This window comes from Ictalurus furcatus, chromosome 3, assembly GCF_023375685.1.
Source record: "Ictalurus furcatus strain D&B chromosome 3, Billie_1.0, whole genome shotgun sequence".
NCBI lineage: Eukaryota > Metazoa > Chordata > Actinopteri > Siluriformes > Ictaluridae > Ictalurus > Ictalurus furcatus.
In genome coordinates, this window is record NC_071257.1 from 6,807,027 (window position 1) to 6,820,717 (window position 13,691).

At 38.3% G+C, this 13,691-nt stretch overlaps 1 protein-coding gene across 1 annotated transcript; it reads left to right on the plus strand.

Annotated features, from left to right (window-relative positions):
• The first annotated feature begins 1,311 nt into the window (after nucleotides 1–1,311).
• bmp5 (bone morphogenetic protein 5) lies at nucleotides 1,312–12,497 on the plus strand. The gene is made up of 8 exons (XM_053620553.1): nucleotides 1,312–1,434; nucleotides 1,715–2,283; nucleotides 5,991–6,183; nucleotides 8,515–8,663; nucleotides 11,378–11,575; nucleotides 11,842–11,918; nucleotides 12,061–12,171; nucleotides 12,293–12,497. The coding sequence occupies exons 2-8, from the start codon at nucleotides 1,803–1,805 to the stop codon at nucleotides 12,440–12,442; spliced, it is 1,359 nt and encodes a 452-aa protein (XP_053476528.1). The 5' UTR covers nucleotides 1,312–1,434; nucleotides 1,715–1,802; the 3' UTR covers nucleotides 12,443–12,497.
• The last annotated feature ends 1,194 nt before the right edge of the window (nucleotides 12,498–13,691 follow it).

Consider the following 13,691-nt stretch of genomic DNA (forward strand, 5'->3'; position numbering starts at 1 on the left):
AGGTTTCTATTTAATTTAAGCCTATAAAATTATATTATTATTATTATTATATAATATAATATTACATTATATTATATAGTGATATTCTCACTGTCACCACCACCGCTCACTGCAGTGATTTGGTCATTAACCACCGCGGTGGTAAAAAACTTAGTCATGACGATTTTAAAAACGTATTAAAAAATTTCCAAAGCACACGCAATTTTATTCAACCCCGAGATTTTTGGGGTCAACTTCCTGTTTAATGCTTATCACACCCCCTTATGATATCACATGAAGTAAGTGATGTTATTTCTATCAAGCAGGTCCAGTAACATAAGCAAGGACCTAGTAACCCAAGCTTTGACTTTCACTTCTCAGGCCAAAAAAGAAATGCTGCCAAGTTAAACTGTCCTAGTTTACCTGATGTCCTTACCATGATGTGCTTACAGAACATAGCATTCCAGATTTAGTCCCCTCTTGCTTTTATAATAACCTCCACTTTTCTGGGAAGGCTTTTCACTAGATTCTGCAGCGTGGCTGTTGGGATTTGCCCATTCAACCACAAGAGCATTAGTGAGGCCGGGCACTGATGTCAGACGAGAAAGTCTAGTATGTACAGTAGTCAGTCTAGAGGTGTTCAGTGGAGATGAGGTCAGGCCTCTGTGCAAGCCAATCGAGTTCTTCCACACCAACCGTATGCATAGGTCATGCTGGAACATGCTTGGGCTCAGCCCCTTAATTCCAGTGACGGGATATCATAACGCTACAGCATACAAAGATATGCTATACAATTGTACGCTTCCACAAGCTTTGTAGCAACAAATGGGTGGAATACTAAGGTGTCTACAAACGTTCGGCCATATAGTGTACCTGAATTCACACACACTAAAGGTACATAAAGGTGTATCCTTGAAGGTACCACCTCAGCAATAGCCTACAGTTTGGAGCCATATTTTTTTATGTTGAGGAAACATACTTTTTTTTTTTCAGCAACAGGTGTTATGCCCAAGTTCCATATTTATACATTTATAGCCTACATTTTTCTGTGTCCTTCTTTTGCCTGCAATAAAAGATAAAATCACATACACTAGAAGGTGCATGAACTGAACCCCATCCATGGACGTTTTTCTCCTCTGCATGATTACTACGGGTGTCATATATCAAGTGGCTCTAATTTCACTCTGAAGCGTGGTCAACGAGACTTCATGCGACCGCTAGAGGTGGACACGAATCCTGTGTGTGGGACGGACTACTCGGTCTGAACTCTTTTTTTTTATACCCCCCACCCCCCCCCCACCCCACACACACAGATGTCTACTCTTCTAGCGCACGAGCTCCAGCGGGTTTAAACAGCGAACACCGACTCCTCACTCACGCGACTCGGATCTCTCCGTCGTGGCCGCCTCGCGCTTGTCCCTGAGCACTAACTACACAAACCTGAAGGTGCATTCTGTAAGTTTGGGATTTCCTTTTCCTTTTTTTTTGTATTTATTTTTTGTATTTTTTTTTTAGAACCACTGTGGGTAAAAGGTATATCGAAAGAGTTGACTAAAAGGCTTAGAAGTAAGTAAAGAAGAAGCAACAAGCGTGATGTGAACCATCAGACTACAAAGGACTGCGACCTTTTGGACTTTTTGGACAATCAATGGGACACAAGGTGCAGTTTTCACTAGGCTATTAGTTGTAGTAGTAACGCCTTACGCATTATTATTCTTATTATTCTTATTATTAGGATTATGAATGGTACACGCACTGTCATGGAGCTCATCAACAGTCCGAGACCTTTGTGGTGAACAAACAGCATCATCTAGATCTACAGTATGAAGGTCCTAACGCTTTGCGACGGAGCGGCCTTCGCACTCCTGTGGAGCTGCCTCGGCTTCTTTCACAGCGTCCAGTGCGCATTAGGAGACAACCATGTCCACTCGAGCTTCGTTTACAGACGCTTGAGAAACCACGAGCGCAGAGAGATCCAACGGGAGATCCTCTCCATCCTGGGTTTGCCCCATCGCCCGAAACCCTTCTCTCCTTCAAAGCAGGCATCCTCGGCACCTCTCTTCATGCTCGATCTGTACAACGCCATGGCGACCGAGGAAGCGGAGGAGGACGCGCTGCTCGGGGACGCAGGCAAAGCGATCAGTATCAACTCAGTGGGGAATTCGCGCAAAAGCCAGCACAGCGCTCCATATGGATATTCTCGCGCGCCCGTGGCCTGGACAAGTCAGAGTCCACCTCTGGCTACTTCACACGACGCAAACTTTCTGAACGATGCCGACATGGTTATGAGCTTTGTGAATCTGGGTAGGTATATAGCCTACATTCCCTGAGGATGTTGGTGCCTTTAAAACCGTTTCTATTTGCGGATCACTGGGTTTGGGTAGCGCACAACTTTTCGAGAGTCTACCAACCACTAAATAATCGCACATCAGACTGTTATAGTCTGTTATATGCCTCCTAAACGTAGTCTGTTTGTCCACTGTCGTCAGTGCACCCGTACCAAAATAACAAGCTAGCCATTTAAAGCTACGGTTTTATACACGCAGGTAGTGTTTATACCACGCACTAGTACAACTGCAAACGCTTTACGAAAGGCCGTGCTGTATCATGTCAAAATGTTACAACAACCCCTTGTAGAAAACAATAGCCTACATGTCTAGATGTCGAGAAAGCTCCTATCTTCACAAATAGAACTTTGTTCACAGTCTGTCTTGGGCTTAGTAACATTTTCCTTGGTGGTGGTGGTGGTGGGGAAAGAGGGGAGGGATTCAAGCCACACAATACTTTACTATTGGTAGTACTATTTTAACGTATGATTTAATTTGGCTATATTAGGTGTGGTGAAGCTGTGGAGCACTTTCAGAAACTTTCAATAGTTTCCCAGGGTTCTCAAAAGTTTCCACCTAGAGACCCTTTTCAACTGTAATACATTCCACTGAACCCACGGGCACAGATTTCATTTTAAAATAACGCCCATCTGTTCAAATATACAATACTGGGTGTTTATCCCCCCCACACACACATTAGGTCCAAGTTAACATTATTTGTATGCTTATTTGTTTTTGTGTTATTGAAATTCGTATTCAAGTCACTAGTTAAACACGTTAATAACTATACAAACTCGATGATCAATATGATACATTTGATAATGGTGGGTTGTGATTCCCATCGCTGTAACTAAACAAACTAATAATCAAACAAAAAACAAAACAAAAACAAAAATAAATAAATCACACATCGCCTGGCTATGTTTCCCAGACCTCACTTTGAGAATCACTGGTTTATGCAATATGTAACCGTTAATATGTTAATTCCCTTATTCTCCATTTGTGAAATTTCCTACATATAATTAATTAAAAACTCTAGACAAAGACTATAGGTGATCTGTAGGAGTGTTTTGCTCCTACCATTGTATTAAGATAAATATAAATCACACACTAGATCATTATATGCAGCAAGCACCAATGTTGACACATGATTAAATCTATGAAACCTACTAAATACAGTCATTATGAATCATAATTATGGTTTAAATTGCACTAAAAAAACATGAATCTGTAATGAGTAATACAAATTTCTTAACGTCTTTTATAATCATCTTTATTACGTGTGCTAAATGTATAAGTACATTTATAGTTCCTACTCTAAAAGCGACATAATCTATGACACCCTTTCATTTACAACATATAGGCTAAACTATATGCAGCATGTCATTTAAATCTCCATAAACCAGATAAAATAGAACAGCATAGTCTCTGGAAATACGGAGACAATTACAGGTTAGAGAAGGAAAAGACACTGGCCTCTAAAGAGTGTTATTATATCAGATAATTACTAAAGCCTCTGTAGTGTCTGTGCAAATTCAGTTAGACATAGGATACGTACACTTGGTATGGTATGCAGGGAAAGCAGGAAACATTAAATAAATTGTCTAGGACATGCTCAAGTGTTGTGTTGAATGCATGCTATTAAGGCCCTGGTTTCTGGAATGTTGCGTGTTTTGAAAGAGTCACAGCGTTACGCATGATTAAGACTGTAATGCTTCAGTAGCCATGACCCCTTGAACCCAGAAGCTCATGCAAACTTATCAAATGAATGTTTGACCTGCGGATAATTTGCCTTAATTATTTCCTGTTGTTAAAGGGAGGACAGGGGACAGGGTAGACTGGTTTTAGTCATAAAAAGTGTTGCCGTTTCCCGCGTCAGAATTTATGAATATGGTTCATGGTTGTATTGCATCGCGTTTCACGAGCGCTTGAATCACTAAAATTGAGTTTTCTGAGCATGTGTTGTGTTTTTCTTTTTCATTTACTGTACTTAAAAGTTGTTAAATTGTCAAAAATAATGTCAGACGTAATATTTTCGACGTGAGAGCGAAAAAAGCAGATTAAATTTCTGGCTGACCTTTCGAAACCTGTCAGTTTAGGCAGCCCACAGGGAAAGCCATCTAATTGACTATACTACATATGTTTTCACGTAGAATCAAGGGCATGTACACAGTTCACTTTGAAAGAAAAGGTCTTCTAATTTCAAGTAAGACAGAAGCAGCGTGCAACAATTAGTGGATGCAGTTAAAAGCGGCTCTATTTCTTAACATCTTAATACACAATACTGAAGCGTTACCAACAGTGTATTTGGTACTGTATTGATATTTTTTGATATACACTCTTAAAAGGATTGATTAGAAATTTTTAATCTATTTGGAGGTAGACTGAAATATGGAATTTCGGAGCAGTTCTGGCAGCTGACCCTTCCATAATAAAACATACTACGAAAGCTTTGTGACATGATATCACTACATTTTTCACGATTTTGATTAAATCTCGTAAACCTTTTTACGCCCCCCCCCCCCCCCGTGTACAGTAATGTAAAATTGAATCTCGACTTCATCATTCTTCATAAATCAATAACACTACATATATAATCTAAATTTTAGATGCAAAAAATGAATGTACAAAACTCATACATATGGTCTCCAATCATGTCAAAGTAAATAGTTTACAGGTTCACTGCTCAGAGTGCAGACCCTGTTCCAAAAAGTTATGCTTTAAATTAATCGTGTGAAACTAGTGCTGTCTGTGTCCTGACAGGCCCCGACCTCTGTTCTTAATTAGCAGGCCAAGCTTGAAGTTGAGCCTGAGCAGCTGGTATGACTCGGGCCTGACCTCTGACCTCTTCCTGTTAAGTAGCCATAGACTTTCACTATAGATAAATTATCAGAGAAACAGTACTGCGCTATATCACTGACACTATGAAGCTACAATGCTGTCTCCTTAGTTATCACTTTGCACTCTTATTTTAGGCCTTGTATATAGCTGTATGGATGATTTCACTGCTTTTGTGTGTGTGATAGCAGCCATGACTGTAGTGTACTAAGACATATAAACATCTGGTTGTTTAGATTCTAGATATTTGGAATGTCCCAAGTTCATAAAGTCTATAAATCAGGGATGTTGTGTCTAAAGCTTTGGCTGTAAATTTATACTGTTTAGGAAAACATTAAATCTTTAATAGAGACATTTTTAAAAATATCTTTTTAGCATCGGGACATCGTATTATCATTGGAATGTGTGTGTATTTTAAACATGACCGTTAAAACGAAACGTCTGTGAGGTAAAATATGTGAACTATGTTAATATTGCCAGCCTGTCTAAGAGAACAAACACTTTATCTCGTGGACTTGTCTATGCTGAAGGGCAGCGTGTCATTAGCGAAGGCCTGTTTTGCTTAACGGCCAGATCATTCATCATACTGAGAGGATACTGAAAGCTCACATGAGAGGCCCAGTACTAAATACGTTACCTCTTGCTCATTTGACTAATTTAATGGACTAGAATCCCCCCCTCTTCATCTAAAAGTTTAGATTGTGAAATTTGAACGCTGGCCACTTAAAGAAAGCAACTGTTAACACATCATGTGTGAGACAATATCATGCCCCTCCAGCCGAGACTTCTTGATCTTCAGAGTGGTGTATCATTTTTCCAACTCTTTTCCACGACTCTCTTTTGCAGTGGAGAGAGACAGGGATTTTTCCCACCAGAGGAGACATTATAAAGAGTTCCGTTTTGACCTAACTCAAATTCCGGATGGGGAAGCTGTAACAGCAGCAGAGTTTCGCATCTATAAAGATCACAGTCTTGGGAGATATGAAAACATCACACTAAAGGTCTCCATATACCAGGTGATCAAGGAATATCAAAACAGGTGAGTACAATATACAGTATATACACGCATATATATATATATATATATATATATATATATATATATATATATATATATATATATAAACAAATACTCAGTTATGGAGTTAAAAGTATTACGACTCAAGAGAGTGTATTTAATAATATTAATGAATTTTACTGGGTCGAGCTGTCTGTCTTACTGGGGCACAGATGATATTGCTATGGAACTTGCAACTAGATTTCAGACATAAAACATTTTATTTCTTTCTTGGGAAAGAAACAGGATGAAAAAATACATTCATATTCCCAGCCCTTGTCGACAAAGTCATCCGACAACACTGCCTGGACTAAATTTTCTAACCATTTGGGATTACATTTTTTCCATTAGTCTTTTAAGACCATGGCTGCTCTGTAAAACACTTTGTGTAGGCAATCAGGCAGAAAATAAAAGGACATCCTGTTTACACTAGTGTATGTCTGGAGTCTGTCTGGAGTCTTCTCTAGTGGTGATTAAATAGCATGTTTCAGGAAGTTTTAAGAGCGTAATTTGTCACCATTGAAATACTGACCTGTCTTTGCCCACGCGTGTCAGTTAATATACTGTTTCTCTGCAAATTCATAGAAAAAGAGGTAAACAAATGCACGTAATTCGTACATTTAGCAAAAACTGAAAGCAGACTATGTGTAAAATCTACCCAATGTATAGATTCTGTTTTAATTTTATTTTACAACTAGAATAATTTCTTGCAGTCTGTTTACCTTGCTACTATTACTCTCATTATCAGCACCAATAGAGAATTTTCCTTTTGCCCTTTTTTGTTTTAAGAAGAAGATTTACTCAGTTCTGTTTTAAATGCTGAAAATCTCTAAATGAGTGGCAGGTTTCAAAGCAAAAACTTGTAAACAGCTAATACACTGCCACAAATGTTGAATACAATGCGAATAATGTAATAGGAACACATAAAAGGTTAGCATTTGCTATACAGGCTTTTTAATAATAGTTTAAAAAAAAAGAGTCTGATTTTGGACATTCATATAAACGCTGAAGCATGGCATGATAGTGAAGAATACACAGTCAAAATTAATGGGTGTGTAGAGAACAGTTCCATTCTGAAACACTACTCAAAAGTGGGTTAGAAGCAGCTGTGCTTATGTACTTTATCTAATCTATCAGCTCATAGTCATTCAAGGCCTGCGCCAAACTCTTTGGCTGCATACTTTTATGTTTCTTTGTTTTAGGCAAAGGGGAGACCGTGCGCATGTTGTGAGACTGTGTTATTAGTTCGCCTTCCATTCGGACCCTGCACTGCCTCACTCTCACCATGTTCTCTGATAAAACCTAGAGATCAAAGGTTTCCATTAACAGGCCATTTGCAAGTTTCCCCTACTTATGAAGTCTCGGAAGCCCATTTGGTTATCGCTTTTGATATATCCCTACCACTTTGTCAGACTACTCGTTTCCTAAACAGGGCCATCTGCTTCTAATAAAGACCTCCAAGAGAGAAGAGCCACATCCATACAGAGTGCCAACTAACCCACCTGTCCCTTTTACAGTCACAATGCTCTGGAAAAGAAACCTGCTACTTATCTTTACTCATATATGGCCAGACAGTAGGCATGGATTATACATACCCAGTGTGAATGCAATGGAGAGATATGTAACTCCTGGGATGCCGAGAAGGTGGTTTAAAGTGATTGCGACCATCGAAGGCCTACCACTAATCTGTTCTGCTTTTATAAGCAATCGGCGCGTTGCCTCAGTCTTTGCTGTGATGTTTCTTTTGATAAATGGAGTTTCACAAGTCAGCACCCAGTTCTTAACAACTGAACTGAAGTAATGCCAAAAAATAAGAGTGCTCTGTGATTGCTTCTTAAAAATGTGTAAAAAAGAAGAAAAAAAAGACATAAAATTCGATTAAGATAAAGGGACTATGTGGGAAAGCACTTTTTAGTATAACTAAACCTCTTGGATTAAAATGTTTATATTAAAAGTAAAAAATAGAAAAAAGGAGAGTCAAAGAAGAGTATAGTCAAAGAAGAGCTGTTTGTGGTATGATTAGAAACGAAGTGTGTGTGGAGCATGTCTGGGCCTGTTACTGTCTCTGATCAGCTTTTTGTGTGTGTCTGTTCTCACGGTGTGTGGCCCACAGACTGTTTTGGAACATCATACAATTAGATTAACTGAAATTGCCGGTCCATGATATTGATGCCAAGATGACAAAGGAATGCCTGGAGCAGATTCATATTAAAGCTTACATTTGGAAGTGGTTATTGGATAATTCAGGCCACAATTTATGACCACAATTTATAAGACCTACTCTCACAGCTGTACTCTGAATTTGTTATTTAGGGATGCAGAGACATTTTTGCTCGATTCAAAGAAAATCTGTGCCTCAGATGGAGGATGGCTGGTGTTTGACATCACAGCCACCAGTAACCATTGGGTGCTTAACCCACAGCAGAACATGGGCCTTCAGCTCTGTGTAGAGACCATGGACGGTAAGGAAATGACACAGATGTTATTTGTAGCTGATCTAAGAAATAATGGATGAATTGTAAAGTTATCAAATTCCATTGCCAATGCCTAGTGGCACTATGAAATTCAGTACTCTTGTACTCATGCACATACAGTATAGTCATGTGAAAAAATAAGTACACTCCATGAAAATTGTTGGCTTTTTTTACATACTTGGACAAGCAAACATCTGATCATGTTTGAAACAATGCCTATTAATGAAGTTAATATACTTGAACAAATCCACAAGGAAAATCAGCTTTTTCAATCATGTATTCAACAGAAATTATCAATAGATGTGATATTCTTCTGTGGAAAAAAGTAAGTACACCCTTGGCCTCAGAAGCTAGTATTGCCCCCTTTACCAGAAATAACTTCTTGTAGGCATTTTGCATAATTGTCCACCAGACTTGCTGGAATTTTTGACCACTCTTCCATGCAATATTCTTTCAGTTGCAAGATGTTTGAGGGTTTTCTGGCATGTACTGCTCATTTCAAATCCCCCCACAACATTTCAATGGGATTCAAATCCGGGCTTTGACTAGGCCATTCCTTAATCCACCATTGAGCCATTCCTTGGTGGATTTGCAATTGTGCTTAGGATCATTATCCTGTTGAAAGGTCCACATTCAGTTCAACTTCAACTTTTGGACAGATGGCCTCACATCTTCAAGCACTCTTTGATGTGATGCAGAATTCATGGTTGAATCAATGAATTCAAACTTCGTAGTCCCTGAGACAGTGAAGCAACCCCAAATCATAACATTTCCATCAACGTGCTTCACAGTTGGTATGAGGTGCTTCTCCTGAAAATCTGTCTTTGGTCTGCGCCAAACATGTCTGCTGTTACTGGGGCCAAACAAGTCTATCTTTGATTCTGTCCAGAGCACATTATTCCAAAAGGCCTGGTCTTTGCCTATGTGCTCATTGGCAAACTGTAGTCTTGCAAAGGCTATTTCCTGGCACACCTCCCATGCAGGTCAGATTTGTGCAATCTCTTTCTGATTGTGGAAGCATGCACTATGACACCAACAATTGCAAGACTTACTAGCAGATCTTGTGATTAAATGTTTTTGTTCTTGGAGACTTCTTTTTGCATCAGACGGAAAGCTCTTGGGCTGAACTTGCTGGGACGGCCAGTCCAGGACAAACTGGCAGTCGTTTGAAATCTGTGCCACTTGTAGATGATTTTCCTTACAGTGGAATGATGTATTTCAAATAATAAATCTTTTTAAATCACTTGCCAGACTCATAGGCATCCACAGTCTTTTTCTGAAGGCCTTACAGAGCTCTTTAGATCTTGGCATGATGACACCACACACCTCAATAACAAAGGGAACACCAGACATGATGTGAGAGGGGTATAAATAAGACAGGTTCCACCTGCACACCCTAAGCGGGTTCTAATAACTGACACCCAATCTTGAACACTTGACTCTAATTGTATGGCTTTGAAGGTGTGGTAAATGTACGGGTGTACTTACTTTTTCTTTTTTTTTGTAACTGATCTTTTTTTTGTTCATTTAAATCGGTAGATTACTAGAAAATGTCAATTTTATGTGTCATTTAATATTAATAGGCACTGTTTCAAAGAGGATCAAAAGTTTGCTTGTCCAAATATGTCAAAAAAGCCAACAACTATACAGTTCAGATTCGCACTGCCTGCTACACTACACACATTGCACAGCCAAGGCACAACCTGGCTGATGCTAGAACTGTTTTTATGGGGCAGATTAATGAGTGTACTCAGATGATGATTTTCACAAAGACGAAAATAAAGTTTGGCGCAAAGCCGACATGGTTAAACATGTCAAGAGACACTAGCCAGGGCCAAATAATATTTTTTTTATGTGTGAATAAAGAACTAAATTTCCTAGCTGAAATGTTGGCTTACTGACTTTTTTTTTTGAGGGCGCAAACAGTGTGCTACATAGGAAGCATTGTTGGAAGAAGATAATACTCATATGATTATATTTGTTTAACCTAATCTGTGTTAATTCACTTAACTAGCTATCTTGCTTGTCACAAGTTATTACATTAATTAAACCCAGTCGGTTTCCAAGCAACACAAACAGGGGACTTATCAAGCATATTAAAGCGTTTACTTGTTGTGTAGGATAGCTCAATTTGATTCATCTACCCCAGAATAAGTTTAGGTTAAGAGTTAAAAGTTTGAGTTTTTTTTTTTTCATTACAGTGCAGGGATTTGAGATTACACAGGTTTAGTGTATGTCAAGTAATGATGTCTGTTGTGAAAATATGTATTAAATTGGATTATTCAGTAATTAGTTAATGTTAACTGCATGTTAGAATATTTTTTTTTCAAACAAGAATTTGTGTGAGTTACATTAGTGCTACTATACATATAGATAAAAAAAAGTAATTTCTTGTCATTAATAATATTTCACCAAACCATGTTTGTTTCCTGTTGAGTGGTTGTCTGTTGCTCCTGGCTTAATGGGACGTGGCACAAAGCAATAGTTTACCAGGCATCTAACACAGCTTATTTATGTTTGTAGCCAAATTAAGTTGCATAAATAGATAAATTTACACATTGCAAATTTTCAGGGGTTGCTGGTTATTTAAGTATCGATGAAGATATGCTTGTTGTTGGACAACATGTTCACCATGTCTATGCTGCTGAAAAAAACAAACCCCCTTTGACATTTTTAAACGTGTTCACCTTTTAAATTTATAGGTCGAAGCATCAACATGAAATCCGCCGGGATCATTGGCAGGAGCGGGCCACAATCCAAGCAGCCTTTTCTTGTGGCATTTTTCAAAGCCAGCGAAGTGTTGCTGCGCTCTGTAAGGGCCACAGGGGGAAAGAGGAAGAATCCTAGCAGAAACAAAGGCAGAAGTCCACCAAAAACCTCACAGGCTTCCAGGATTGGAGGTATAATATGAAACCTGCATATAGGCAATGCATTCTACTTTGAATATGGATTAAACATCACACCCTTTTGTAAATCCTTAGGTAACTAAGACAAGTCTTGCTTAATGTCATTATTTGGGAGAATACCTTCTAGCAGCTAGATATAGAGAAGAAGTGCTCATGAGGGTTGGACACTGAGCCCACCCATGCAGGAGTAGACTAAACAACAGTAAATTACTATACTAGCGTTTGAACACTGATGGTGGGTTTTGGTTGCCTTTATCTAGATCAAAACATCAGCGAACAGAAGCAGGCCTGCAAGAAGCATGAGCTTTATGTCAGCTTCCGCGAATTAGGATGGCAGGTACAGAACATGCATGAACACAGAAACCAAGATGAACACAAATGTGAAATATTCTAAGATTGTTAATGATGCTTTTCTCTCTTAAGGTAACATGTTGTCTTCCCTCTCTACCTTTCTGTTTCTCCCCCTTTGCTGTTTCAAGGACTGGATAATTGCACCTGAGGGCTATGCAGCATTTTACTGTGATGGAGAATGCTCATTCCCACTCAATGCACATATGAATGCAACAAATCATGCAATTGTGCAAACTCTGGTAAATATAAACTTAAAAATATAAACCTATAATGAACCCTGATATCAGTGATATCAGGGTTCAGGTGTGTATAGTAATATTTCAACAAAAACTGATTTCATTTTGTTGGTCTTCCATTCAGGTCCATCTCATGTTTCCGGATAATGTGCCAAAGCCTTGCTGTGCACCAACCAAGCTGAACGCAATATCTGTGCTATACTTTGATGACAGCTCAAATGTAATTCTGAAAAAATACCGCAATATGGTAGTCAGGTCTTGTGGGTGCCACTGAAGTTGCTATATGTTTGGGAGCTTGTTTTTTTTTTTTTTTTTTTTTTTTTTGTAAACACGCATCAGCCCTTGTTTTGTGATACATCACAGTGTCAGTGGGATTTATACATTAAGTTCAATTCATTAAGTTTAATTGGAGACTCTATAGTAATAATGCTGGAATAAAACATATACCAGATAGATAGTTTTGAGATTTACATTGATGTACAGTGTTATGTATATATTAGCTCATGAATGTGCTTATTTATTTGGCTTTACTCTGAAATAATAGTAGACATATTGAATATTTACCACTTGCAGATAATACATGCTCTTTCCTGAGTATCTATTTGAGACCAGTCAAGTAAGCAGCAGCTATTAATTGCCCCTTTGATCATGAACAATATTTCTGGTGATTTTAAAAGCCGATGTTTTGATTTCCTTCAGACTTTACATGCATTTACGTTAGTAATTTGAATAATATATATATTTTTTGCAAAACATTTATTGTATTAGGACAATGTTAATGTGTTATTAAATATGTTTTCAAAAAATGCTATTGACCTTTTTTTTCTTTATTCTACATGATCTCTTCAGTCATCCTTTGTCTTAATTCTGCATGATCAGTTTTACAGCAGGTAGCAAAACAAAACAAAGTCCTATGTACTTACAAATGACATTTGTGCTACCGTGAAGAAATAATTTCACTTAGATGACTTACACTTCCCAAAAACTGCACTACCACTGAGTTCAAGCTGGTGTCTTATGTTATGCTTACTTCAAAACTTACATTCATTACTGTCTGTCTGTATCTGTATGTCTGTTAAACTATAATTATCCAAATCCAACTATCCGTCGTCACCCAGAGGAGGATGGCTTTCCTTTTAACTCTGATTCCTTTCAAGGTTTATTCTTATGCACTGTATAAAAGAAAAGAAAAGTTGTCTTAACTTAAAATTTCAAGGCAACTTGCTGCACAGCTTTTCTGAGTTTACTGAACTTCCCTTAACTCAATTTTTAACCTTGAGTAAACTCAAAAAAGTCATGCAGCAAGTTGCCTTGAATTTTTAAGTTAAGTCAACTTTTCTTTTTTTTTTTTTTACAATTTGCCACCCCAGGGACTTTTTCCTTGCTTGAGCTCACATATCAAGGGTTTAGACCTCGATTTCTGTACAGCTGCTTTGTGCTAATGTATATTGCTATACATACAAGTTCAATTGAATTTCATCATCTATCCAGTTTTGGTGTCACTAGCCAGTCAAAATTTGTAG

Excerpts from the sequence above, each read along its gene's own strand:
- bmp5 (XM_053620553.1), top strand. The coding sequence starts at position 1,803 with ATGAAGGTCCTAACGCTTTGCGACGGAGCGGCCTTCGCACTCCTGTGG. Across the intron at positions 11,576-11,841 it reads ACAGGCTTCCAGGATTGGAG|ATCAAAACATCAGCGAACAG; the intron begins GTATAATATGAA and ends GCCTTTATCTAG. Across the intron at positions 11,919-12,060 it reads TCCGCGAATTAGGATGGCAG|GACTGGATAATTGCACCTGA; the intron begins GTACAGAACATG and ends TGCTGTTTCAAG.